The 26,337-nt window shown below is 49.6% G+C and overlaps 1 protein-coding gene across 1 annotated transcript; it reads right to left on the minus strand.

Moving 5' to 3' along the window:
- Positions 1–18,884: 18,884 nt before the first annotated feature.
- Positions 18,885–24,226, minus strand: LOC147081897 (G protein-coupled receptor 68-like). The gene has a single exon (XM_085980599.1). The coding sequence runs from the start codon at positions 24,112–24,114 to the stop codon at positions 23,017–23,019; it is 1,098 nt and encodes a 365-aa protein (XP_085836725.1). The 5' UTR covers positions 24,115–24,226; the 3' UTR covers positions 18,885–23,016.
- Positions 24,227–26,337: the final 2,111 nt, after the last annotated feature.

Raw genomic sequence — 26,337 nt, forward strand, 5'->3', positions numbered from 1 at the left:
GGGACCGCAAGGATGTCCACATCACCTGCGCCATGACAGGAGCTGACGACTGCTGGACAGACCACCGCCTAATCCGTTCTGTCATCTCCATCAATGTAGCCCCAAAACAGCGGCAGCAACAGAAACAATGCCGCAGGAAAATCAACACTGGAGCACTCAAAGACCCTGCTAAGAAAGCCCTATTCAGCCTGCGCCTCACAAACAACCTGACGACTCCCAGTGATTCAGAGACACAGAGTGCCCACAGCCTGGTCGGTACTCAAGGCCTCCATAATCAGCACCTGTGAAGAGACGCTTGGTCATTCGACCAGGAAACACCAAGACTGGTTCGATGAAAATGACCAGGAGATCCAGGAGCTAATAAGCTGCAAGCGCAAGGCATTCCTGATCTGGAAACAGCAACAGAGAGCAAGAAAACAGCTCTACAGACACCTGAAGGCCGAGGTCCAACAAAAAAACTCGCGACCTAAAGAACAGATGGTGGGTGGAGAAAGCGCAGGAGATCCAGCAGCTAGCTGACAACTACAACGTGCGTGGATTCTTTAGTGCAGTCAAGACCATCTACAGCCCAAGCACCCAAGTCCTACCCCACGGCGGGCCAAGAACGGAGAGGTACTCATCAAGGACAGAGCGGAAGTCATTGCCCGCTGGTAGAAGCACTTTGAAGATCTCCTTAACTGAGACTCTGTCTTCGACGCGAGTGTCCTCAACTCCATCCCGCAGCATGCTCCCCGCCACCATCTCAGCACAACCCCAGCCCGGCATAAGGTTGAAAAGGCCATCTGACAACTGAAAAACAACAAGGCCTCAGGAGCAGATGGAATCCCCGCCGAGACGCTAAAACATGGCAGTGAAGCACTATTGGTGCGAATACATGAACCCATCTCTCTTATTTGGAAGGAAGAGAGCATGCCAGGGGATCTCAGAGACGTCGTAATCGTGACCATCTTCAAGAAAGGTGACAAGTCCGATTGCGATAATTACAGAGGAGTCTCCCTGCTGTCTGCCACAGGGAAAGTCATCACAAGAATCCTCCTCAATTGTCTTCTCCCAGTGGCTGAAGAGCTCCTCCCAGAGTCGTAATGCGGACTCAGCCCACTAAGGGGCACAATGGACATGACCTTCACCGCGTGTCAAGTACAAGAGAAATGCAGGGAACAGCACCAACCACTGTACATGGCCTTCTTTGGCCTCACAAAGACGTTCGACACCATCAACCGTGAGGGATTATGGAGCATCCTCCTCAAATTCGGCTGCTCTCAAAAGTTTGTCACCATCCTCCGTCTGCTTCACGATGACATGCAAATGTGATCCTGACCAACGGATCCACCACAGACCCAATACGGACCAGGGTCAAACAAGGCTGTGTCATCACACCAACGCTCTTCTTGATCTTCCTGGCTGCAATGCTCCATCTCACCCTCAGTAAGCTCCCCGCTGGAGTGGAGCTAATCTACAGAACAAACGGGAAGCTGTTCAACCACTGTCGCCTCCAGTCCAGATCCAAGATCGGCTCATTCTCTGTCATCGAATTACGGTATGCAGACGACGCTTGCGTCTGCGCTCATTCGGAGATCGAACTCCAAACCATCGTCAACACCTTCACCGAAGCGTGCGAGAGCATGGGCCTTACACTAAACATCCGTAAGACAAAAGTCCTCTACCAACCTGCCCCCGCCACACAGTACTACCCCCCGATTATCAAAATCCATGACGAGGCCTTGGACCATGTGGACCACTTTCCATACCTCGGGAGCCTACTGTCAACAAGGGCAGACATCGACGACGAAGTCCAACACCGCCTTCAGTGTGCCAGTGCAGCCTTCGGTCACCTGAGGAAGAGAGTGTTTGAAGACCAGGACCTCAAACCCAGCACTAAACTCATGGTCTACAGAGCAGCTGTGATACCCGCCCTGCTGTATGCCTCAGAGACATGGACCATGTACAGCAGGCACCTCAAAGCACTGGAGAGGTACCACCAACGCTGCCTCCGCAAGATCCTGCAAATGCCGCGGTGTTTTGAATGGGCCCCGCAGTCCCTAAAAGGGGCCGCGCAGCCAATAGATAATGAAAGAGAACATTGATCGAGCGGACAGCTCCCTGAGTGGTTTTGCGCTCTCTACTTCGATCCCAATCCTTCTTGAAAACCGTAATTCCAATTCTAATTTTCCTGAAATCTCTCATTTCTATTGGTGGTCTAATCCAACACGAAACATTAAAGATGTCCCTGGCCACTCATATATTTCATATATAAAAGAAACTGATGCTTGGACCGGCTTTTGAAACTTTGGTTAATATTCAATGATTAATAACATTCAATAATAAAGGGGCGGAATGCCATGGGGAAATGCTTTGATCGCAGAGTGCTGCACTGAACTGGCCTCCCCTGTAAACCAACATCACTACATACCCAACAGATCTGGTGACAAAAAACTGGTATCTTGCTGACTAAAGTTTTAGGGGGGGAAATTGGGTTGATTTGCGCTTCTTGTTAGCACCCCCAGGGGGCGCTAATGAGGGGCGCAAATCCCCTACCGATCGGGCGCGGCGCCACTGATGCCTCCCGCGAAATTCAGCGTCATCGCCATGCGCAGCGCCCCGCTCGCGCCCTGGCCGCAAACTTCCCTTGCGCCCCCTGACCTATCACCGCACGATATGTCCGACAGGATCAGGGGGCGGTTTGGCAGCAGCGGCGGAGCAAGTTAAAGGGCCGGTGTCGGGCGGCCATTTTTTTTTGGCCACCTGCCAGCACCTGCCCCCTTCCCCTCTTTCATTCAGGGTGCCGGCCGCGATCGCTCAGCCCGGCACTCCTCTCGAGTGCTGGGCTGTTTTCCCGGCACCCCGCTCCCCGGTGGTCCGGCAGGGCCCAGGTGCGTGCAGCGCTAGGCCCCTCCCCTTTAATCAGGGCAGGAGGCCTGCAATGACGCGGCACTACGTGCTGACGCGTGTGGCGCTGTTGCACGTAGCGCCACGATATTCAGTTGTAGCACCCCCTGAAGGAGGGCTTCCAGTAGCCCCCCCACCTCCTGCTTGGGGTGTTACAACTGAATTTCCGGCAGAGGGGAGCAAATCCGAGCGAAGTCAGTGTCCCAAATAGGGGCACCTCCCAATTTTTCCCTCTTACTAACATCTCACTCACCAATTAATCCAATAAATTGCACATGCAGAGCCCAAACTCTCTCACCTTGTATTCAGATTTGTAGAAACCATGTCAATGGCTTAAAAGTTCACAAAGAATAGGACAAAAAGGAAAGCTGCTTATTGTGGAAATTCATGGCACGACTGTTAACAAAATGAATTGTCCTTGATTTTGGATATTTGGCCCTGATTTGCAATCCTGGAATCTCTGCTTATCTACATTGCAGGTTAAAGATATAATCTAGTCGATAGGTGAGGATAGGATGCCTTCCACAGTCGAATAAAAGAAAAACTTGCATTTCTCCAGCGCCTTTCATGACCTCAGGACGTCCCAAAGCGCTTTACAGTCAATGAGGTAATTTTGAAGTGGCGTCGCTGTTGTAATGTGGAAAGCGTGGCAGCCAATTTGTGCACAGTAAGCTCCCACAAACAGCAATGTGATAATGACCAGATAATCTGTTTTAGTGATGTTGATTGAGAGATAACTGTTGGCCCAGGACACCAGGGCAGAACTCCCCTGCTCTTCTTCGAATTAGTGCCATAGGATTTTTTATGCCCACCTGAGGGAGCAGACAGAGCCTCGGTTTAACGTCTCATCTGAAAGACGGCACCTCCTCTGACAGTGCAGCACTCCCTCAGTACTGCACTGGAGTGTCGGCCTAGATTTTTGTGCTCAAGTCTCTGGAGTGGGATTTGAACCCACAACCTTCGGACATCAGAGGCGAGAGTGCAACCCACTGAGCCACGGCTGACATCACGGAGGCCTATTCAGCCTGTGACAGCTCGCTGAAAGAGCCCCTTGCCTTTTCCCCATACCCATTTAATTAATTATTTTTAAAGTATTTATCTGGTTTCCTTTGAAAAGCTATGATGGATTCTGCTTCCAGTGCTACGTCTGGTAGAAACAAATGACCTTCTATGTTACCGTGCCTTGTCACCACCCGGGGTACAGTAGCATAGTGGTAATGTTACTGGACTAGTAATCCAGAAGCCTGGACTAATGATCTGGAGACGTGAGTTCCAATCCCACCACATGTGAAATTTAAATTCAGGACTTAATAGCTAGTATCAGTAATGGTGACCATGAAACCCATCTGGTTCTCCTTAGGGAAGGAAATCTGCCATCCTTACCTGGTCTGGCCTATATATGACTCTGGACCCACAGCAATGTGGTTGACTCTTACTGCCCTCTGAAATGGTCTAACAAGCCACCCAGTTGTAGAAAACAACAATGAATAAAAACAGACGGACCTTGGCACAGGCTTCGGACACGACAAAGGCACGCCCAGCCCAGTCGAGTCGACGCTGCAAAGTCCTCCTCACCAACATCTGGGGACTTGTGCCATTATTGGGAGAGCTGTCCCACAGACTAGTCGAGCAACAGCCTGACATAGTCATACTCACAGAATCATACCTTTCAGCCAATGTCCCGAACTCCTCCATCACTATCCCTGGGTATGTCCTGTCCAGAAGTGGCGGCACAGTGGTACACAGTCGGGAAGGAGTGGCCCTGGAAGTTCTCAACATTGATTCCAGACCCCACAAAGTCTCATGGCTTCAGGTCAAACATAGGCCTCCTGCTGATTAACACTTACCACCCTCCCTCAGCTGATGAATCAGTACTCTGCCATGTTGAACACCACTTGGAAGAAGCACTGAGAGTAGCAAACACATATGGGTGGGGAACTTCAATGTCCATCACCAAGAGTGGCTCAGTAGCACCACAGCTGGCCGAGTCCTGAAGGACAGAGCTGCCAGTCTGGGACAGCGGCAGGTGGTGAGAGAACCAACACAAGGGAAAAACCTACTTGACCTCGTCCTCACCAATCTACCGGTAGCAATACAGTATGGGTAGCAGTGACCACCGCACAGTCATTGTGGAGATGAAGTTCCGCCTTCACACTGAGGACACCCTCCATCGTGTTGTGTGGCACTACCACCGTGCTAAATGGGATAGATTCAGAACAGATCTAGCAGCTCAAAACTGGGCATCCATGAGGCGCCGTGGGCCATCAGCAGCAGCAGAAGTGTATTCCACCACAATCTGTAACCTCATGGCCCGGCATATCCCTCACTCTACCATTACCATCAAGCCAGGGGACCAACCCTGGTTCAATAAGGAGTGTAGAAGAGCATGCCAGGAGCAGCACCAGGCGTACCTAAAAATGAGGAAGCTGCAACACAGGACTACATGCATGCTAAAAAGCAGAGGTAGCATGCTATAGACAGGGCTAAGCGATTCCACAATCCACGGATCAGATCAAAGCTCTGCTGTCCTGTCACATCTAGTCGTCAATGGTGGTAGGCCATTAAACAACTAGCGGGAGGAGGAGGCTGCATGAATATCCCCATCCTCAATCATGGTGGAGCCCAGCACACGAGTGCAAAAGACAAGGCTGAAGCGTTTGCAACCATCTTCAGCCAGAAGTGCTGAGTGGATGATTCATATCTACCTCCTCCAGAGGTCCTCACCATCACAGAAGCCAGTCTTCAGATTCAATTCACTCCATGTGATATCAAGAAACGGCTGAACGCACTGGATACAGCAAAGGCTATGGGCCCCAACAACATCCCGGCTGCAGTGCTGTAGACTTGTGCTCCAGAACTAGCCAAGCTGTTCCACCAGCTCACTTGATTGGCACCCCATCCACCACCTTAAACATTCGCTCCCTCCACCACCGGCATACCGTGGCTGCAGTGTGTACCATCTACAAGATGCATTGCAGCAACTCGCCGAGGCTTCTTCGACAGCACCTTTCAAACCCGCGACCTCTACCACCTACCCGACAATCTGGAAAACTGTTCAGTTATGTCCTGTCCACAAAAAGCAGGACAAATCCAGTCCGGCCAATTACCGCCACATCAGTCTACTCTCAATCATCAGCAAAGTGATGGAAGGTATCATCGACAGTGCTATCAAACGGCACTTACTCACCAATAACCTGCACACTGATGCCCAGTTTGGGTTCCGCCAAGACCACTCAGCTCCCGACCTCATTACAGCCTTGGTCCAAACATGGACAAAGGAGCTGAATTCCAGAGGTGAGGTGAGAGTGACTGCCCTCGACATCAAGGCAGCATTTGACCGAGTAAAACTGAAGTCATAGAAACATAGAAGATAGGAGCAGGAGTAGGCCATTCGGCCCCTCGAGCCTGCTCCGCCATTCAATGAGATCATGGCTGATCATCCAAACTCAGTACCCTGTCCCTGCCTTCTCCCCATATCCCTTGATCCCTTTAGCCTTAAGAAATATATCTAACTCCTCCTTGAATATATTTAATGAATTGGCCTCCACTGCCTTCTGTGGTAGAGAATTCCACAGGTTCACCACTCTCTGGGTGAAGAAATTCCTCCTCATCTCTGTCCTAAATGGCTTACCCCTTATCTTTAGACTGTGACCCCTGGTTCTGGACTCCCCTGCCATCGGGAACATCCTTCCTGCATCTAGTCTGTCTAGTCCTGTTAGGATTTTATAAGTTTCAATGAGATCCCCTCTCATTCTTCTAAACTCCAGCGAGTATAAGCCCAATCGACCCAATCTCTCCTCATACGTCATTCCTGCCATCCCAGGTATCAGTCTGGTGAATCTTCGCTGCACTCCCTCCATGGCAAGAACATCCTTCCTCAGATAAGGTGACCAAAACTGCACACAATACTCAAGGTGTGGTCTCACCAAGGCCCTGTACAACTGCAGCAAGACATCCATGTTCCTGTACTCAAACCCACTCGCTACGAATGCCAACATACCATTTGCCTTCTTAACCGCCTGCTGCACCTGCATGCTTACCTTCAGCGACTGGTGCACAAGGACACCCAGGTCTCGTTGCACTTCCCCTTCTCCCAATCTATTGCCGTTCAGATAATAATCTGCCTTCCTGTTTTTGCCACCAAAGTGGATAACCTCGCATTTATCCACATTATACTGCATCTGCCATGCATCTGCCCAATCACCCAACCTGTCCAAATCATACTGGAGTTTTTCGGCATCCTCCTCACAGCACACACGCCCACCCAGCTTTGTGTCATCTGCAAGCTTGGAGATATTACATCTAGTTCCCTCGTCTAGATGATTAATATTGTGAATAGCTGGGGTCCTAGGACCAATCCTTGCGGTACCCCACTAGTCACTGCCTGCCACTCGGAAAAAGACCCGTTTATTCCAACTCTTTGCTTCCTGTCTGCCAACCAGTTCTCTATCCAAGTCAATGGGAAAACTCTCCACTGGCTGGAGTCATACCTAGCACAAGGGAAGATGGTTCTGGTTGCTGGAGGCCAATCATCACAGCCCCAGGACATCGCTGCAGGAATTCCTCAGGGCAGTGCCCCAGGCCCAAACATCTTTAGCTGCTTCAGAAGGTCAGATGTGGGGATTTCAGTTCCATTCGCAACTCCTCAGATAATGAAGCAGTCCATGTCCGTAAGCAGCAAGACCTGGACAACTATCTCCAACAAGAGGGAGTCTAACCACTTCCCCTTGACGTTCAATGGCATTACCATCGCCAAATCCCGCCCCCCCCCACCATCAACATCCTGGGGGTCACCGTTGACCAGAAACTTAACTGGACCAGCCACATGAATACTGTGGCAACGAGAGTGGGTCAGAGGCTGGGTATTCTGCAGCGAGTGTCTCACCTCCTGACTCCCCAAAGCCTTTCCACCATCTACAAGGCACAAGTCAGGAGTGTGATGGAATACTCTCCGCTTGCCTGGATGAGTGCAGCTCCAACAACACTCAAGAAGCTCGAAACCATCCAGGACAAAGCAGCCCGCTTGATTGGCACCCCAACCACCACCTTAAACATTCACTCCCTCCACCACCAGCACACTGTGGCTGCAGTGTGTACCATCTACAAGATGCACTGCAGCAACTCGCCAAGGCTTCTTCTACCATCTAGAAGGACAAAGGTAGCAGGCAATTGGGATGACCATCACCTGCAAGTTCCCCTCCAAGGTACACACCATCCTGACTTGGAAATATATCGCCGTTCCTTCATCGTCGCTGGGTCAAAATCCTGCAACTCCCTCCGTAACAGCACTTTGGGAGCACCTTCACCACAGGGACTGCAGCGGTTCAAGAAGGCGGCTCACCACCAGCTTCTCAAGGGCAACTAGGAATGGGCAATAAAGGCTGGCCTTACCAGCGACGCCCACATCCCGTGAATGAATTTAAAAAAAGAAATGAAGACTCATCGCTCCATCACCTGAACCTCAAATCTGGATCTTCTCACTTCCCTCAGTCATCACCTGTCCGATAGTTTACAAAATTCTAAAGAAAAAAGGTCCTGAAGTCACTCAACCATTAATTCTTCACTTACATTGTCTTCCCTCTGCCCTGTTGTGGCCTAAACTAAGGACCTTGATTGTTTACCCTGGTTGGTGAGACCGATGCCTCACCTTCAAGAACCACATCGAGAAGACAAAGGCAAAAGTGAGCGCACAAAACAACATCCTGAATAAGCTCACTAACACAAGATGGGGAGCAAGCCCGAAAACATTGCGAACCAGTGCACTTGCTCTTTGCTATTCCACTGCCGAATACGCCTGCCCTGCATGGGAAAGGTCTACTCGTGCCAAGAAGATGGATGCCGTTCTGAATGCAAGCTGCCGATTTATCACAGGTTGCTTAAAACCAACAAACACCAACAGCCTATATATCCTGGCGGGTATCGCTCCCTGATGCGCTATCAATTACTCATAAAAGACTGAGAGTTAAGAGAGTAACTAAAGGCTTTTATTAACAAAAGAATGAAGGTCTGCCTCGAGTGGTCGACCGGTCCAGAAATACAAAGGGCTGGGGAGCAGTCACCTTTATACTAGGACTTGTGGGAGGAGTCAGCCGAGGCATGTCCAGGCATGTACACAGTGGAATACAAACAGTGGGTTCGTCCACTGCGTGCATGGTGGCTTTGGCAATGTCCTCCTTGATACGGTGGAAGGCTAAGTGGGCCTCTGCCGTCAAGGGAAAAGAGGTGGACTTGATCAGCGGACGGGCCTTGTCCGCATAGTAGGGGACCCACTGGGCGTAATAGGAGAAAAACCCTAGGCACCTCTTCAGGGCCTTGAGGCAGTGGGGCAGTGGGAGTTCCATAAGGGGACGCATCCGGTCGGGGTCGGGGCCGATGACTCCGTGTTCCACAACACAGCCAAGGATGGCGAGGCGGTTTGTGCGGACTATGCACTTCTCCTTGTTATATGTCAGGTTCAGGAGTTGGGCGGTGCGGAGGAATTTTTCGAGGTTTGCGTCATGGTCCTGCAAGTCACGGCCGCAGATGGTCACATTGTCCAGATATGGGAAAGTGGCCTGCAACGCATTTTGATCTACCATCCGGTCCATCTCCCTTTGGAAGACGGAGACCCCGTTGGTGACGCCAAAGGGAACCCTAAGGAAGTGGTAGAGGCGGCCGTTTGCCTCAAAGGCAGTATACTGGCGGTCCTCAGGGCGGATAGGGAGCTGGTGGTACGCTGATTTCAGGTCAATGGTCGAGAAGACGCGGTACTGCGCGATCTGGTTGACCATATCAGCTATGCGGGGGAGTGGGTAGGCGTCCAGCAGGGTGCAGCGATTTATTGTCTGGCTGTAGTCGATGACCAGGCGCTGCTTCTCGCCGGTCTTAACGACCACAACCTGGGCTCGCCAGGGGCTGGTGCTGCCCTCAATAATCCCTTCCTTCAGGAGCCGCTCCACTTCGGTTTTAATGAAAACCCTATCCCCGGCACTGTATCGCCTGCTCTTTGTGGCGATGGGCTTACAGTCGGGGGTGAGGTTAGCAAACAGTGGGGGGGGGGTGACTCTGAGTGTGGAGAGGTTGCACCTGGTGCGCGGCGGGCAATTTGGGAGCTGCTGGCTGCGGACTGTGAGTGGGGGTAGGGGTCCACCGTACGCCATCGTAACACTTTTAAGGTGGCACTGAAAATCTAACCCCAGCAGGACGGCAGCGCAGAGGTCGGGCAGGACCAGAAGTTTAAAATGATCGTACACGGTCCCGTCTACTATGAGTGTCACTACGCAGTAGCCGCCGATGTCCGCCGGCTGGGACTCAGAGGCCATAGAAATCCGCTGGTGCGCAGGCAGGACTGGGAGAGAGCAACGCCGCACCGTGTCGGGGTGGATGAAGCTCTCCGTGCTCCCAGAGTCAAAAAGGCAGATTGTATCGTGGCCATTTACCTTAATGTCCATTGTGGAACTGGCCAGCTGGTGCGGTCTCGCTTGGTCCAGTGTAACGGATACCAGCGTAGGGGTCGGTGTGTCGCTGCGGGTATCAGATGAGGCGGTGTTGGGGGCCTGCTGCGTTCCGGCTGTCGTCCAAGATGGCGGCGTCCATGATCCCCATGTGGCTGGAGGCGTCCAAAATGGCTGCTGTACCGGTGGTTCGCACATGGCCGGGGCGGCCCAAGATGGCGGCCTGCATGGCCCACACGCAGCGCTGCTGGGGTTCGGGGTGGCTTTGGCCCTGCAGACGTTAGCGTAGTGTCTCTTCTTCCCGCAGCCCGAGCAGATCGCGTTTTTCGCCGGGCAGCGCGCTCTGGGGTGTTTTGCCTGGCCACAGAAGTAGCATTTCTGGCCTTGGGGCACTGCTGTCTGGCCTTGGGACACTGCTGCGGTAGTTGGGCCATTGCTGGGGTGTGGCTGGGGTGGCACGGCGCTATGAGGCGGTCCTACCGTGTCCCAGGCTGTCATTCCCCGCGGCGTCCACGGTGCAGAGGAGTAGGCATCCATGCCCCGGTAGGCTGCATCCAATGATAGTGCGAGTTCAGAGGCCTTGTTGAGGTCGAGGTCACTCTGCTCCAACAGTCGCTGTCGGGTGTAATTGGATCTGTGGCCCGCTACAAAAGCGTCCCGGATAAGTTCCTCTGTGTACACGGCAGCCTTTACATCCTTACAACCACAGGCCCGGCCAAGCACAGACAGTGCCTGAAGGTATTCCACGGTCGATTCCCCAGGTTGTTGTTTACAACTCCCCAGAAGGTGCCTGGCGTACACTTCGTTCACTGGGCGCATGTACTGGTCCTTGAGGAGCTTGATAGCGTCCGCGTACGAGGTCGCGTCTTGGATGACCGAGTACACTCGGTGGTTCACTTTGGAGGTCAGGACATCCAGTTTGTCCTCGTCCGATTTGATTGCTGCGGAGGCGGTCAGGAATTTTTCGAAACACTTAAGCCAGTGAGTAAACTTGGTGGATGAGTCCGCCTCCCGATGATCTAAGTCCAGGCATGCTGGTGTGAGGATCTTCTCCATTATAAAAATTTTGTTAATAAAATTGATGCGCTATCAATTACTCATAAAAGACTGAGAGTTAAGAGAGTAACTAAAGGCTTTTATTAACAAAAGAATGAAGGTCTGCCTCGAGTGGTCGACCGGTCCAGAAATACAAAGGGCTGGGGAGCAGTCACCTTTATACTAGGACTTGTGGGAGGAGTCAGCCGAGGCATGTCCAGGCATGTACACAGTGGAATACAAACAGTGGTTTACCACACTCCCCCTGATATAAGAAGAACGGTAGCCAGCAAGAAAGAGCGACTCCCTCAAACATCAGGTGAGAGGCACCCTTTGCATTGTCATACACCTACACCCAGCCGCCTAAAGTCAAGGAAGAGCTTCATGAACAGTGTTGTTCCATTACAATCAACCTCATCTGAAGCCCGCATCGCCTTGTGGAAAGACCGGCTCGCCAGTCTTGAACAACCCCCAGCGATGGAAATTTTACCTGATGAAAGCCTTCCCCCAGGAGCTAATTGCAACTGGGCAATCTGGAAGTGCCTTAACAGACTTAGGACCGGTGTAGGTTGCTCAAAGGTGTCACTAAGCAAATGGGGATATTCAACCAGCATGACAACTTGTGAATGTGGAACTGAGGCACAGACTATGCAACATCTCCTGCAATGCCCATCGTTAGAGGAACCCTGCACTGTTGCAGATCTTGCCGAATCCAACAACAAGGCGCAAAAATGTGTCCAGTTCTGGCTGGGCTATGTATAGACTGTCTGTGGACACGATAAGAAGACGACCTAAGGAAGGATATACTTGCCTTAGAGGGAGTGCAACGAAGGTTCACCAGACTGATTCCTGGGATGGGGGATTGTCCTATGAAGAGAGATTGAGTAGACCAGGCCTATACTCCCTCGCATTTAGAAGAATGAGAGGTGAGTTCATTGAACCATATAAAATGCTTAAGGGGCTTGAGGAGGTAAATGCTGGGAGGATGTTTCCCCTGGCTGGGGAGTCTAGAACCAGGGGTCACAGTCTCAGAATAAGGGATCAGCCACCTGGGTTGAGGAGAAATTTCTTCACTCAGAGGGTTGTGAATCTTTGGAATTCTCTACCCCAGAGGGCTGTGGAGGCTCAGTCGTTGAGTATATTCAAGGCTGAGATCGATAGATTTTTGGACACTAAGGGAATCAAGGGATATGGGGATCGGGCGGGAAAGTGGAGTTGAGGTAGAAGATCAGCCATGATCTTACTGAATGGCGGAGCAGGCTCGAGGGGCCGAATGGCTGAATCCTGCTCCTATTTCTTAAGTTCTTCTGCTTCTCAATACATTATAACAAGCCCTGCTTATAGCTAACACCCAGTTTTAATGAACCCAATGGCCATACCCATTGTGTTCTATGGCAATCAGCCTGACTGCGACAAACACTTAATGTGAGGATCTTTTTCGGACTGGTTAACAAGATAGAAAGAGCGTGCATTGAGAAAAGCATGAATAACATGAAGCAGTGTTTATTTACCAGAATCAAGTGATGTGCAATTCAAATTGGTCATTTCTTCATGTTTCTGATGCAGCAAATCACCAAATCCGACTATAGTGATCTAATGTTCTGTCGGTCCTGAGGGGGCTAGTTACAGTGAAGTTCGACTGTATAAATCATAGACTCTTAGAGCACAGAAGGGGGCCATTTGGCCCATCGAGCCAGCGCCGGCTCTTTGGAAGAGCTGTCCAATCAGTCCCACACCCCCGCTCCTCCCATCACTATTTCCTCATATCCCTGCAAATCTTTTCCTTTCAGGTATTTGTCCACCGCCCTTTCAGGCCGTGCATTGCAGATCATAACAACTCGTTGCCTAAAAAAAATTCTCCTCATCTGCCCCTCTGGTTTTTTTGCCAATTACCTTGAATCTGTGTCCTCTGGTTACCGACCCTCCTGCCAGTGGAAACAGTTTCTCCTTATTTACTCCATCAAAACCCTTCATGATTCTGAACATCTCTATTAAATCTCCCCTTAATCTCTCTACTCTAGAGAGAACAACCCCAGCTTCACTCTCTCTCTATAATACACAGAATACCAGCCAGTGAAAGAAATTGGTTTCTTATTTTCTACAAAGTGCAGCACTGGTCCCCCGTACAGTGTCTGTACAGCTTTAACTTATTAACGTTGATGCCAGTTGGGTAAGACTAAGGTTCTCTCTCTTAGATTGACACTGGCTGCTGTAGCACTGAGCCTGGGTCAGAAGAAGTGCGGTTGCAACCCCAGGCAGGCGAGAGTTAAATGCGCTAATGGAAACAAGCAGCGTGACCAGGAAAACCACATCACATGAAGTGATGGGCAGCGAAACCACAGCAACAATTACTGTCAGCATCTTATTACAGAGGCTGACAGACATGTAGGTCCAAACTGTACACACGTCCCGTGTTCAATGTGGAGCCGGCGCAGTCACTGGACTGAAATCCCACTCAAGCACATAAGACCGTAAGAACATAAGAAATAGGAGCAGGAGTAGGCCATTCGGCCCTTCGAGCCTGCTCCGCCATTCAATAAGATCCTGGCTGATCATCAACCTGAACTCCACTTTCCCGTCCAATCCCCATGTCCCCTGATTCCCCGACCGTCCAAAAATCTATCGCTCTCAGCCTTGTATATACTGAGCTCTACAGAGCATGTAGAGGCACTGGAGACGGTGCAAAAAAGATTCACAAGGATGATACCAGAACCGAGAGGTTACAACTATCAGGAAAGATTGAACAGACTGGGGCTCTTTTCTCTAGAAAAGAGAAGACTGAGGTGTGACCTGATTGAGGTCTTTAAGATTGTGAAAGGGTTTGATAGAGTAGACATACAGAAGATGTTTCCATTTGCGGACGAGACCAGAATTAGGGGCCATCAGTATAAGACAGTCACTAATAAATCCAATAGGGAATTCAGGAGAAACATCTTTACTCAGGGAGTGGTGAGAATGTGGAACTCGCTACCACAGGGAGTGGTTGAGGTGAATAGTATAGATACATCTAAGGGGAAGCTAGATAAACACATGAGGGAGAAAGGAATAGAGGGATATGTTGATGGGGTGAGATGAAGAGGGGTGGGAGGAGGCTCGTGTGGAGGGGTTACGGGGAGAGGGCAGGGAAGTGGACGTGAGTCTAGGTTCGGATCAGCCATGATCCTATTGAATGGCGGAGCAGGCCCGAGGGGCCGTGTGGCCTACTCCTGCTCCTACTTCTTTCTTATGTTCTTATAAACACCAGCACTGACCAGTTGGGCCGAATGGCCTGTTTCTGTGCTGTAAATACTATGTACTATGTAGCAGGCAGATCCCAAGCTACGTGGCTAGTATTTATTGAGTTAGCTCATCTCAGACAGGCCATCAGCTGGTCTCTACAACTGGCCTTACTGTCCCTAACACAGGGAGTGTAAAAAATTATAAGCGTTTGTTTTGCCAGCTGGGTGTCTCTCTAACAGGGGAACCCGTCGCTGCGGTGATAGAGTCAAATCAAAATCCTGAGCAACCCTTGTAAGTAGACCTTCCCTTAATCTGCCTGAATATGGAGTGTAATCTCTCTCCCGGTAGCACTTCCCCACTCCTGATCACCAACCAGTGATCACTGTTGGACAATGGACACCCGTCAGTCGGTGTGATGCCCCCCCGGCTGAGTAGCGCCGGCGGCTGGTCAGCAGCATAGTGACGAGGCCCGGCCCTCAAACTGCACCGGGCCTCTCATCGGCATTATCAGGAGGCCAGCTGGTGAGCTGCACCGATCGGCCGCCCGACAGTTACAATCGAACCCAGAGAGCTCCACTTCTACCTTTCACTGCTGTGGAACTGAACTCAGCCATGGCTCAGTGGGTGACACACCCTCGCCTCTGAATTATGAAAGTTGTGGGTTCAAGTCCCACTCCAGGGAACTTGACCACAGAAATCTAGGCTGACGCTCTAGTGGAGTGCTGCACTGTCGGAGGGGCCGTCTTTCAGATGAAACGTTAAACCGAGGTTCCGTCTGCCCTCTCAGGTGGACGTAAAAGATCCTGTAGCACTATCTCGAAGAGGAGCAGGAGAGTTCTCCCCGGTGTCCTGGCCAATATTCATCACTAAAATAGATTATCTGGTCATTATCACGTTGCTGTTTGTGGGAGCTTGCTGTGCGTAAACTGACTGCCACGTTTCCTATGGTGACTACATTTCAAGAGTACTTCATTGGCTGTAAAACACCTTGGGACGTCATGAAAGGCACTATAGAAATGCAGTTCTTTCTTTTGTACGGATCGGGCTGGTGTCAGTCCCTCCCACTGCCAGCAGAGGGAGCATTATTCTCATTTACTGCAAAGCTCGAATCCCTAATAACCTTAGAATAGAATCAGAGAATCTTAAAGCACAGAAGGGGCCCATTCGGCCCATCGTGCCTGTGCCGGCTCTTTGAAAGAGCTTCCCAATGTAGTCTTTGATTTATGGAAATATTAAATGAAGTTAACAAAAACAACTTGTATTTATATAGAGCCTTTACCGTAGTAAAAACATTCCAAGGCGCTTCACAGGAGCGATTATCAAACAAAATCTGGCACTGAGTCGCACAAGGAGCTATTGGACAGGTGACCAAAATCCTGGTCAAAGAGGTAGGTTTTAAGGAGCGTCTTAAAGGAGGAGAGAGAGGCGGAGAGGTTTAGGGAGGGAATTCCAGAGCTTAGGCCCCAGGCAGCTGGAGGCACGGCCACCAGTGGCGGAGCGATGGAAATCGGGGAATGCGCAAGAGGCAAGAATTGGAGGAGCGCAGAGATCTCAGAGGTTTGGAGGGCTGGAGGAGGTTACAGAGATAGGGAGGGGGCGAGGTCATGGGGGGATTTGAACACAAGGATGAGAATTTTAAAATCAAAGCGTTGCTTAACCGGGAGCCAATGTAGGTCAGCGAGCACAGGGGGTGATGGGCGAACGGGACTTGGTGCGAGTTAGGACACAGACAGTGAGTTTTGGATAAATTCAAGTTTACGGAGGGTGGGAGGTGGGATGCCGACCAGGAGAGTGTTGGAATAGTCAAGACCTGAGGTAACAAAGGCAGGATGTGTGTAACAGGAAAGGAGTTCAGCACAATTCTACAACCTATAGAGGCCTATATCACAGGAAAGATTTCCATGATTGGAATATTTTGGGACTTAGACACACAAGCTTTTCCGTTTGTTCTCAAGACCCCCCGATACCGCCGTGAGCCATTGAAGTATTTCTAATCTCACAGGATTACTTACAGGTGAGGAAGTCCATCTTAAGTCATCCATCCAGAACAATTCTATATTCCCTTCATTGTTTCCTGAGCACATATTCCAGGCTAACCTTCCCAGGGCAGTGCTGAGGGAGTGCTGCACTGTCAGAGGTGCCGCCTTTCAGATGAGACGTTAAACTGAGGCCCCGTCAGGTGGAGGTAAAAGATCCCACGGCAATATTTCGAAGAAGAGCAGGGGGGAGTTCTCCCCGGAGTCCTGGGGGCCAATATTTATCCCTCAACCAACGTCACTAAAAACAGATGATCTGGTCATTATCACATTGCTGTTTGTGGGAGCTTGCTGTGCGCAAATTGGCTGCCGTGAACAGAAACAAAGGGGGAAAATCTGGAACTTTCTCCCCCAAAAGGCCGTGGATGCCGGGAGACAATCGACATTTTCAAGACAGAGCTCGACAGATTTTGGTTCGGCCAGGGCACAGAGGGAGATGGAGCAAATTAAAGTCATTTCCCGGGTTTAGGCTTCCATCCCTCAACGACATTCTTACATACAGTCACATAAGGTCACCTCGCAGGCGCCTCCTTACTAGGTTGACAAGACCAGTGGGGGAAAAATTGGGTTGGTTTGCGCCTCACGTTTGCGCCTTCGGGGGCGCTAACGGGGCACGGATCCCCCTGGCGCCCGGGCGCGGCACCGCTAGCGCCTTCCTGCGAAATTCAGCAGGCGGTTAGCGGCGGCGGTAGCTGGTAGCGCCCAGTGGCGCTGCACCTCCGCCGATGACGTCATCGCCATGCGCAGCGCCCCAGCTGCAAACTTCCCTTACGCCCCCTGACCTATCGCCGGACGATATGTCCGACAGGATCAGGGGGCGGTTTGGCAGCGGCGCAAGTTAAAGGGCAGGTGTCGGGCGGCCATTTTAATTTTAATTGACTGCCAGCACCTGCCCACTTTCGCTTTTGTATGCTGACCGCAATCGCTCCTCGAGTGCCGGGCTCTTTTCCCGGCACCCCGCTCCCCGGTGGGGGCCTAGAATGATGCGATGCTACGTGCCACCGTGAGGGTTTCAGTAGTAGCGCCCCAAAGAGGAGGTGGAGCGCTTCCAGTAGCCCCCCGCCTCCTGCTTGGGGCGCTACCACTGAATTTATGGCAGGGGGAGCGCTAAATTTTTCAAGGCGCTAAAATTATCGCCCTGGTGACGTTAGCGCCCCAAAATGGACGCCATCCAATTTTTCCCCCCAGGTTTCTCCAGCTTTTCATCACTGCTCAAATCCCTGGCACTAAGGATCAGCCGTGTGGCTTTTCTCTACACTGTCTCTAGTGCTTGATTGTTTCCCTGGACACAGTACTGGAGCTACGATCTGACCAGAGCACAGTACAGTGTAATCACAACCTCCTCTGTCTTCTCTTTCACTCTGTCAGCGATATAGTTCGACATTGCATTGGCTTTGTTGAGTGCTGCTATGACTTGGTTGGACATGTTGAATGTTGAGGTCTCTTTCAGCCTCGTCCTCCACACCATCTATGAAGCGCATCTGTCTTTTTCCTTCCGATATGTGGTACTTTACACACGACTGCATCAGCCATTGATCTGCCCACTTACATATTTTTCCCAGCTCGCTCTATAATATCTGAAATTACATTCCACTGTCCCACCTGGTTTATATAATTATTATATAGTATTTACAACACAGAAATAGACCATTCAGCCCCACAGGTCTATGCCGGTGTTTATGCTCCACACGAGCCTCCTCCCACTCTTCTTCATCTCACCCTATCAAGATATCCTTCGATTCCTTTCTCCCTCATGTGTTTATCTAGCTTCCCCTTTAATGCATCTGTGCTCTTCGCCTCAACCACTCCCTGTGGGAGCGAGTTCCACATTCTCACCACTCTCTGGGTGAAGAAGTTTCTCCTGAATTCCCTGGTGGATTTATTAGTGACTATCTTATATTTATGGCCCCTAGTTTTTGGTCTCCCCACAAGTGGAAACATCCTCGCTATGTCTACCCTATCAAACCCTTTCATAATCTTAAAGACTTCTGTCATGTCAACCCTCAGTCTTCACTTTTCTACAGAAAAGAGCCCCAGCCTCTTCAATCTTTCCCGATAGGTATAACCTCTCTTCACATTTGACCAGATTGCAATGATTAGACATTAGAAAGAGAAGCTGCCCCAGCAGCGAATCCTGAGACATTCCCACTCAGTCCTTTCCATCGCCCTCGCCCCAACATGATTCCTGTAAAGTTTCCCAATCAGAATTTCCATCCCGTGGGATAAACTGCGGGACTCACCGTTCAAAGTCACATATTCTCCGTGATTGCAATAGTTGCTTTTTAGGCAGGCAAGCCAAGCCAAACTTTATTTAAAATGCATTTGACAAACTTTAATTAACTTTGATGCTACAAAGTTATTGCAATTTAAGAAAAATATAATTACAATTCATAGTGATAAAGTGTGGTACAGAAATAAAACCTTTAAGTTGATTACTCACAAAAATAAACTGTTTATTATAAATAATGTCACAAAAGGCTGAATCAAATTGGCCCACTTTATGAGACTTTCCCTTCACATTCTTTAGGCCTCTTTTGGTGCTAGACCTGCGCACGCCCAGGAGGAGATAAGGGTGATAATCTATCGTTTACTTAGCCTCCCTGCATGGGAGTCTGCCCTCGGGGACCTCCCTCTGATCAGCATCGCATCGTGTGCCAGCCCGCAACTTCTCACCCTGTAGCACGGGGCGTTGTATCTCACTGCTGTTTGAGGGATCGTGCCGTGTGCAAAGTGACTGCCGCGTTTCCCTACATCACAGCATCGACTAGACTTCAAAAAGTACTTAATTGGCTGTAAAGCGCTTTGGGGTGTCTTGAGGTCGAAAAAGGCGCTGTAGCAATGGGTAACTGTACAGGAAATGCAATGCGTCAGCCTCGGCCCAATGAGTAGCACGCTCGCCTCAGAGTCCGAAGATCGTGGGCTTGTGGCCGACACTCCCACTGCAGCACTGAGGGAGTGCTGCACTGTCGGAGGTGCCGTCCTCCTGAGGTTCCAAAAGGCCTATAGAAATGTAAATCTTTATTGCCTTCAGTATGTTCCTGATAGCAAGTCAGAAGTTCTTGAGAAGAGTCTGGGGATATCAAAGGTACAGGAGGCGTTCCAACGCTGATATTTTCGAAGAGTTTTGGTATGTTTTGGTGCGCTTTGAGACGTCCGGTGGTCGTGAAAGGTGCTATATAAATGCAAGTCTTTCTTTTTCTTTTACGTTGAGTTGCATAGAAACATTCCTGGCGGGTTTTTCCTTCTGTTAAGAAAGAGAGACTTGCATTTCTGTAGCGCCTTTCACGATCACCGGACATCCCAAAGCACTTTACAGCCAATGAAGTACTTTTTTGATGTGCAGTCACTGTTGTAATGTGGGAAACGTGGCAGCCAATTTGCACACAGCAAGCTCCCACAAACAGCAATGTGATAATGACCAGATAATCTGTTTTAGTGATGTTGATTGAGGGATAAATATTGGCCAGGACACCGGGGAGAACTCCCCTGCTCTTCTTCGAAATACTGCCATGGGATCTTTTACGTCCACCTGAGAGGGCAGCTTAACGTCTCATCCGAAAGACGGCACCTCCAACAATGCAGCTCCCACTCAGCACTGCACTGGAGCGTCAGCCTAGAATTTGTGCTCAAGTCTCTGGAGTGGGACTTGAACCCACGACCTTCTGACTCAGAGGCGAGGGTGCTGCTCACTGAGCCACGGCTGACACACCATTGTTGTCATGTTTGACGTTCCCGAACAATTACGCAATGTGTGAAGGATCCCGAGGGAAGCTAGAGGAGAAACGGAGGAGCCTCCGAGAATAATTTTCCAAATTACCTTGGAAAGGAAAATTATACCAGAGAGTGAATGTGACTCACATCTGTGAAAGAAGATAAGGCAGAAAATTCTATGTCAGTTAATCTTCCATTGACTGTTGGTAAACTATTCGGGGGGTGATTTTCCCCGGATCCTTTAGGCACTAAAGAGCCTCTGAGGTAGCCAAGTTGGGATCTTGAGCTGCGACGTTGGTTTAGCCTGCCTTTAATACAAGGCGCCATCTTGGTAAAGGAGTTGAAGCATGCAGTAGGAATGGCTGCCCCTGTGGAATTATGGAATTGAAGAAATGACAGAGAGGACACATAAAGTGGATGAGATTTCTATCGACTTTCAGAAAGCCTTGATACACGAACCTGTCAACCCCCTTGACACCTGCACTCGCTCAACAGAAGAACAGGTCTGATTGGTGCCTCACATCTCCAGGAAGAATTCTTCGCGACTGAGCTCCTGAATTGTGTCCTTCAGAATCCCCGGTTCTGATGATGGGTCGCACACGAAATGTTAACCTGTCGTTTCTCTTACAGATTCTGACTGTCCGTCAGTTCATGGCCAGCATTCTCTGCGTTTATTTCAGAATTACATCAAATTTTACAGGACAGAAAGAGGCCATTCGGCCCAACCGTTCTGTGTCGGTGTTTATGCCCCACACCAGCCTCCTCCCACCCTTATGGATGAAAGTTTCCTCTGGCTGCTGGCTGTAAGGGTCATTTGTGAAATGCGTTTGGACAGTTTTGTAGTGGGCATCAGCACACAGTGCAAAATTCCCCCAAACAGTGTACAAAATTGGTGATCTCATTCGGGAGAGGGAACAGCATGTCAAGTCACAAAACGTCACACTAGTGCAGAGATTGGGGCTGAGGCACATTGTTGGGGCCGAATAGAGAAAGCTTTGTTCTGCCTCTAACTGTGCTACACCTGACCTGAAAGTGATAATTGGAAACACTGGATGCCCACAATGTCCCACTCCCTTAAACCAACCCTGATCCTTATAGAGGCTCTGATGCAATCGCAATTCACACCAGAAACCCTGGAGGTAATTTTAATCTAACTGGCCAGACAGGAACAGACGGGAGGGGATGGGACAAAACGAGATGAGACGGGACAGAACGGGACGAGAAGGGACAGGATGGGATGAGATGAGATGAGATGGGATGGGATGAGATGAGATCGGACAGGATGGGACGGGACGGGACGAGAAGGGACGGGACGAGATGAGATGAGCTGAGATGGGATGACATGGGATGGGATAGGATGGGATGGGATGAGATGGGATGGGATAGGATGAGGTGGGATATCTATTTTAGGCCCTGTCCGATTCTACATTCTATTTACTTCAACGGGGTGCAAAATTGGGTCGGTGAGTAAAATGGGCAGCCGATCTAATCTTGTCAGTTTCTCGCTAGGCGCGTTAGGTTCAAATGACTCCCGCTAATTCGATTCCAACTCTTCCCTGAAGCTCCAGTCTGGTCCTGATCTTTACCTGAAACTCTAAACCAACCCAGTTCTTAGCAGAGGTTCTAATCCAACCTCAATACTTACTGGACGCTCCAATCCAATCCTGATCCTTCCTGAAAACTCTAATCTGATCCCAATAGTTCTTGGGAGCTCTATTCCAATACAGAGGAGGCTGAGGGGAGACTTAATTGAGGCGTATAAAATTATGAGGGGCCTAGATAGAATGGATAGGAAGGACCAGTTTCCTGTTTCCGGTTTCCGGTTTCCTCCCACAGTCCAAAGATGTGCGGGTTAGGTTGATTAGCTATGATAAATTGACCCTTAGTGTTAGGGGGATTAAATATGTGGGGTTACGGGGATAGGGTGGGATATGTGTTGGTGTAGGGGTTACGGGGATCGGGTGGGATATGTGTCGGTGCAGGCTTGATGGGCCGAAATGGCCTCTATCTGCACTGTGGGGTTTTCTGTGATTTCTGTCTGTGATTTCTGTGACCTATTTCCCTTAGCAGCGAAGTCAATAATCAGGGGGCACAGATTTAAAGTAATTGGTAGAAGGATTAGAGGGGCGTTGAGGAGAACTTTTTTCACCCAGAGGGTGGTGGGGGTCTGGAACTCACTGCCTGAAAGGGTGGTAGAGGCAGAAACCCTCATCACATTTAAAAAGACTCGGATATGCACTTGACGTGCCGTAAGCTACAGGGCTACGGACCAAGAGCTGGAAAGTGGGATTAGACGGGATAGCTATTTTTCAGCCGGCATTTTTCATGCCAGGATGGGGTTTTGAAGCATTGGTTAATTATTTAATACGTTCAAAATAAAAGTAGAGGAACGTCTGTGAATCGAGGGTATTGCACGACACATTCCCCTCCCCTCTAAAGCAGCATCAGCTGATAGCAACTAATATGGTAACAGCAGGAGACTTAATCTGTTTTTTTAGTGATGTTGGTTGAGGGATAAATATTGGCCCAGGACACCGGGGATAAATCCCCTGCTCTTCTTCGAAATAGTGCCATGGGATCTTTTACATCCACCCGAGTGGGCAGACGGGGGCCTCGGTTTAACATCTCATCGAAAGACGGCACCGCCGACTGTGCAGCCCTCCCTCAGCACCGCACTGGGAGTTGTCAGCCTGGATTTATGAGCTCAGGTCTGTGGAGCGGGACTGAAACCCAAAGCCTTCTGACTGGGAAGGTGCGCTACCCACTGAGCCACGGCTGACACCGGCTGATACGGGGTTAAAGTTCAATCTGTAGCTTTCTGGCGGGTTGACCTGCGAGCATTCACTTTCGTTCTTTTTGCAATGAAGGAGGTTCACCACAGGCTCCAGCAGTCTCATCAGGAGCCCCCGTGTGCTCTCGGAGATGAAGGAGTAGAGAATGGGATCGGCCACGCAGTTCAAACTGGTCAACAGCAGCCCGAAGTGGTAATAGTGGAAGGAGCTCCTCGCAAAGTTGCAGTTGTCCTCAAATAGCGTTCTAACCAGCAGCAGAATGTGGTAAGGGGCAAAACAAATGCAGGAAATGAAAATGGCGCTTAACACCAACTTCTTGATCCTTAGCTTTTGATCCCGTTGAATGCCTTGACTCTCCCGGACAGATACCAACACCCTGCGGTAGGAAAAGGCCAGCAGAAGAATGGGGAAAAGGAACCCGACCGAGAGGCGGTAATAGTTTATTTTCCTTTGCCAGGACTGCAGCGGATAATGTTCAAAACACAATAAATGATTATTTCCATCTATCACCGTCTCGTGGTGGTTGAAAATGAACAGACTGGTTCCGATCTCTTTGACCCAGGCCAGGGCACTGACCAGGACCGCAGCCTTCAAAGTTCTGAAGGCGTGGAATCTTAAAGGGTGGACCACTGCTAAGTAGCGATCCATGGAGATGCAGCAGAGGAATGCAATGCTGACGTATATATTCTCGTAGAGGACCAGCCCAGTGACCCTGCAAAGGAACTCGCCGTTCACCCAATTATCTTCCATCAACAAGTATTGGATCCACAAGGGCAAACAGGCAAGGTGCAATAGGTCGGAGATGGTCAGGTTGCAGAGGTAGACTCCAAGCTCATTCCCCTGCCTGATCTGCAGGTAGCTGTGATAGAGGGACAGGAGATTAGTTGGGAGGCCGATGATGAAGACAGTGATGTAGACAGTGGGAAACAGGGTCTGGTGGATAGAATAATCTAGTGTACAATTGGTGCAATTGTCTTTGTGGCATTCCGTTTGATTGGCCATCTTCAGAGACGATATGAACAGAGAGCTCTTCGAATTGCTTCCCCTCACTGCCGTCTTCAAGTCAGCCAGGAAATCAAACCGGTTCGCTTTTTAAGGCTTCAAGTTGAGAGATCTTCCTAAGAGGGTGGGGGGGGGGGGCAAATAAAAGCAAAGAAACAAGTTATTAAAAAAACGTTTGAGGTGCTGTGTAGATATAACGGGAGTAAAACCCAACTTCGGATAAGGGTGCATAGCAGCATCGGAACAGGAGGAGCCCATGCAGCCCCTTGCGCCTGTTCTGGCATGGCTGATCTGTATCTTAACTCCATTTACCCACATTGGTTCCATATCACTTAATACCTGTATAAACAAAAGTTTTGAAACCTTCAAGTAACTGGAAACAGCTACTTGAAGGTAAATCAGCGTCACAGCAGTGGGAGGTATTCAAGGAGGAGATAGTGAAAGTTCAGAGCAAATATGTTCCCACAAAGAAAAGAGTGGGACTCCGAAATCTAGAGCCCCCTGGATGTCAAGGGGCAGACAGGGTAGGATAAGGAAAAGAAGGGAAGCTTATGTCAGATATCGAGAGCTAAATACTGCAGAAAGCCGAGAGGAGTATAGAAAATGCAGGGGTGAAATTAAAAAGAGTATTAACAAAGCAAAGGGAGGGCATGAAAAAATATTGGCAAGTAAAATCAAGGAAAACCCAAAGATGTTTTATAAATATCTAAAGAGCAAGAGGATAACTAAGGAAAGAGTAGGGCCCATTAGAGACCAAAGAGGTAACCTGTGTGTGGAGGAGAAGACGTGGGTGGGTATGGTTCTTCATGAATACTTTACGTCTGTCTTTACAAACAGCGAGGGGCGATGCAGACATTGTAGTGAAAGAGGAGGAGTGTGAAATATTAGATGAGATAAACATAGTGAGAGAGAAAGTATTAAGGGGCTTAGCATCTTTGAAAGTAGATAAATCCCCAGGCATGGATGAAATGTATTCCAGGCTGTTAAAAGAAGCAAGGGATGAAATAGCAGAGGCTCTGACCATCATTTTCCAATCCTCTCTGGCTACAGGTGTGGTGCCGGAGGACTGGAGGACTGCTAACATGGTACCGTTGTTTAAAAAGGGAGAAAGGGATAGGCGGAGTAATTATAGACCAATCAGCCTAACATTGGTGGTGGGCAAATTATTGGAAAAAATTCTGAGGGACAGTATTAATCATCATTTAGAAAGGCACGAATTAATCAAGCACAGTCAGTATGAATTTTGTTAAGGGAAGGTCGTGCCTGACTAACTTGATTGAATTTTTTTGAGGAGGTAACAAAGAGGGTTCATGAGGGCAGCACGCTTGATGTAGTCTACATGGATTTTAGCAAGGCTTTTGACAAGGTCCCACATGGCAGACTGGTCAGAAAGATAAAAGCCCATGGGATCCAAGGCAAAGTGGCAAGTTGGATTTAAAATTGGCTCAGTGGCAGGAAGCAAAGGGTAATGGTCGACAGGGGGGTTTTGTGGCTGGAAGGCTGTTTCCAGTGGGGTTCCGCAGGGCTCAGTACTAGGTCCCTTGCTTTTTGTGGTATATGTCAATGATTTAGACTTCACTGTAGGGGGCATAATTAAGGAGTTTGCAGATGATACAAAAATTGGCTGTATGGTTGATAGTGAGGAAGAAAGCTGCAGACTGCAGGAAGATATCAATGGACTGGTCGGGTAGGCAGATAAGTGGCAAATGGAATTCAATCCGGAGATGTGTGAGGTAATGCATTTGGGGAGGGCTAACAAGGAAAGGGAATACACAATTAATGGTAGGACACAGAGTAGTGTAGAGGAACAGAGGGACCTTGGAGTGCAGGTCCACAGATCCCTGAAGGTAGCAGGATAGGTAGATAAGGTGGTTAAGAAGCATACAGGATACTTGCCTTTATTAGTGAAGGCATAGAATATAAGAGCAGGGAGGTTATGCTTGAACTGTATAAAACACTAGTTAGACCGCAGCTAGAGTACTGCGTGCAGTTCTGGTCACCACATTACAGGAAGGATGTGATTGCACTAGAGAGGGTACAGAGGAGATTTACAAGGATGTTGCCAGGAGTAGAGAATCTTAGCTATGAGGAAAGACTGGATAGGCTGGGGTTGTTTTTCTTGGAACAGAGGAGGCTGAGGGGAGACCTAATTGAGGTGTATAAAATTATGAGGGGCCTAAATAGAGTGGATAGGAAGGACCTATTTCCCTTAGCAGAGGGGTC

This window comes from Somniosus microcephalus, unplaced genomic scaffold, assembly GCF_052327205.1.
Source record: "Somniosus microcephalus isolate GS21.2 unplaced genomic scaffold, FLI_Smic_1.0 scaffold308, whole genome shotgun sequence".
Taxonomy (NCBI): domain Eukaryota; kingdom Metazoa; phylum Chordata; class Chondrichthyes; order Squaliformes; family Somniosidae; genus Somniosus; species Somniosus microcephalus.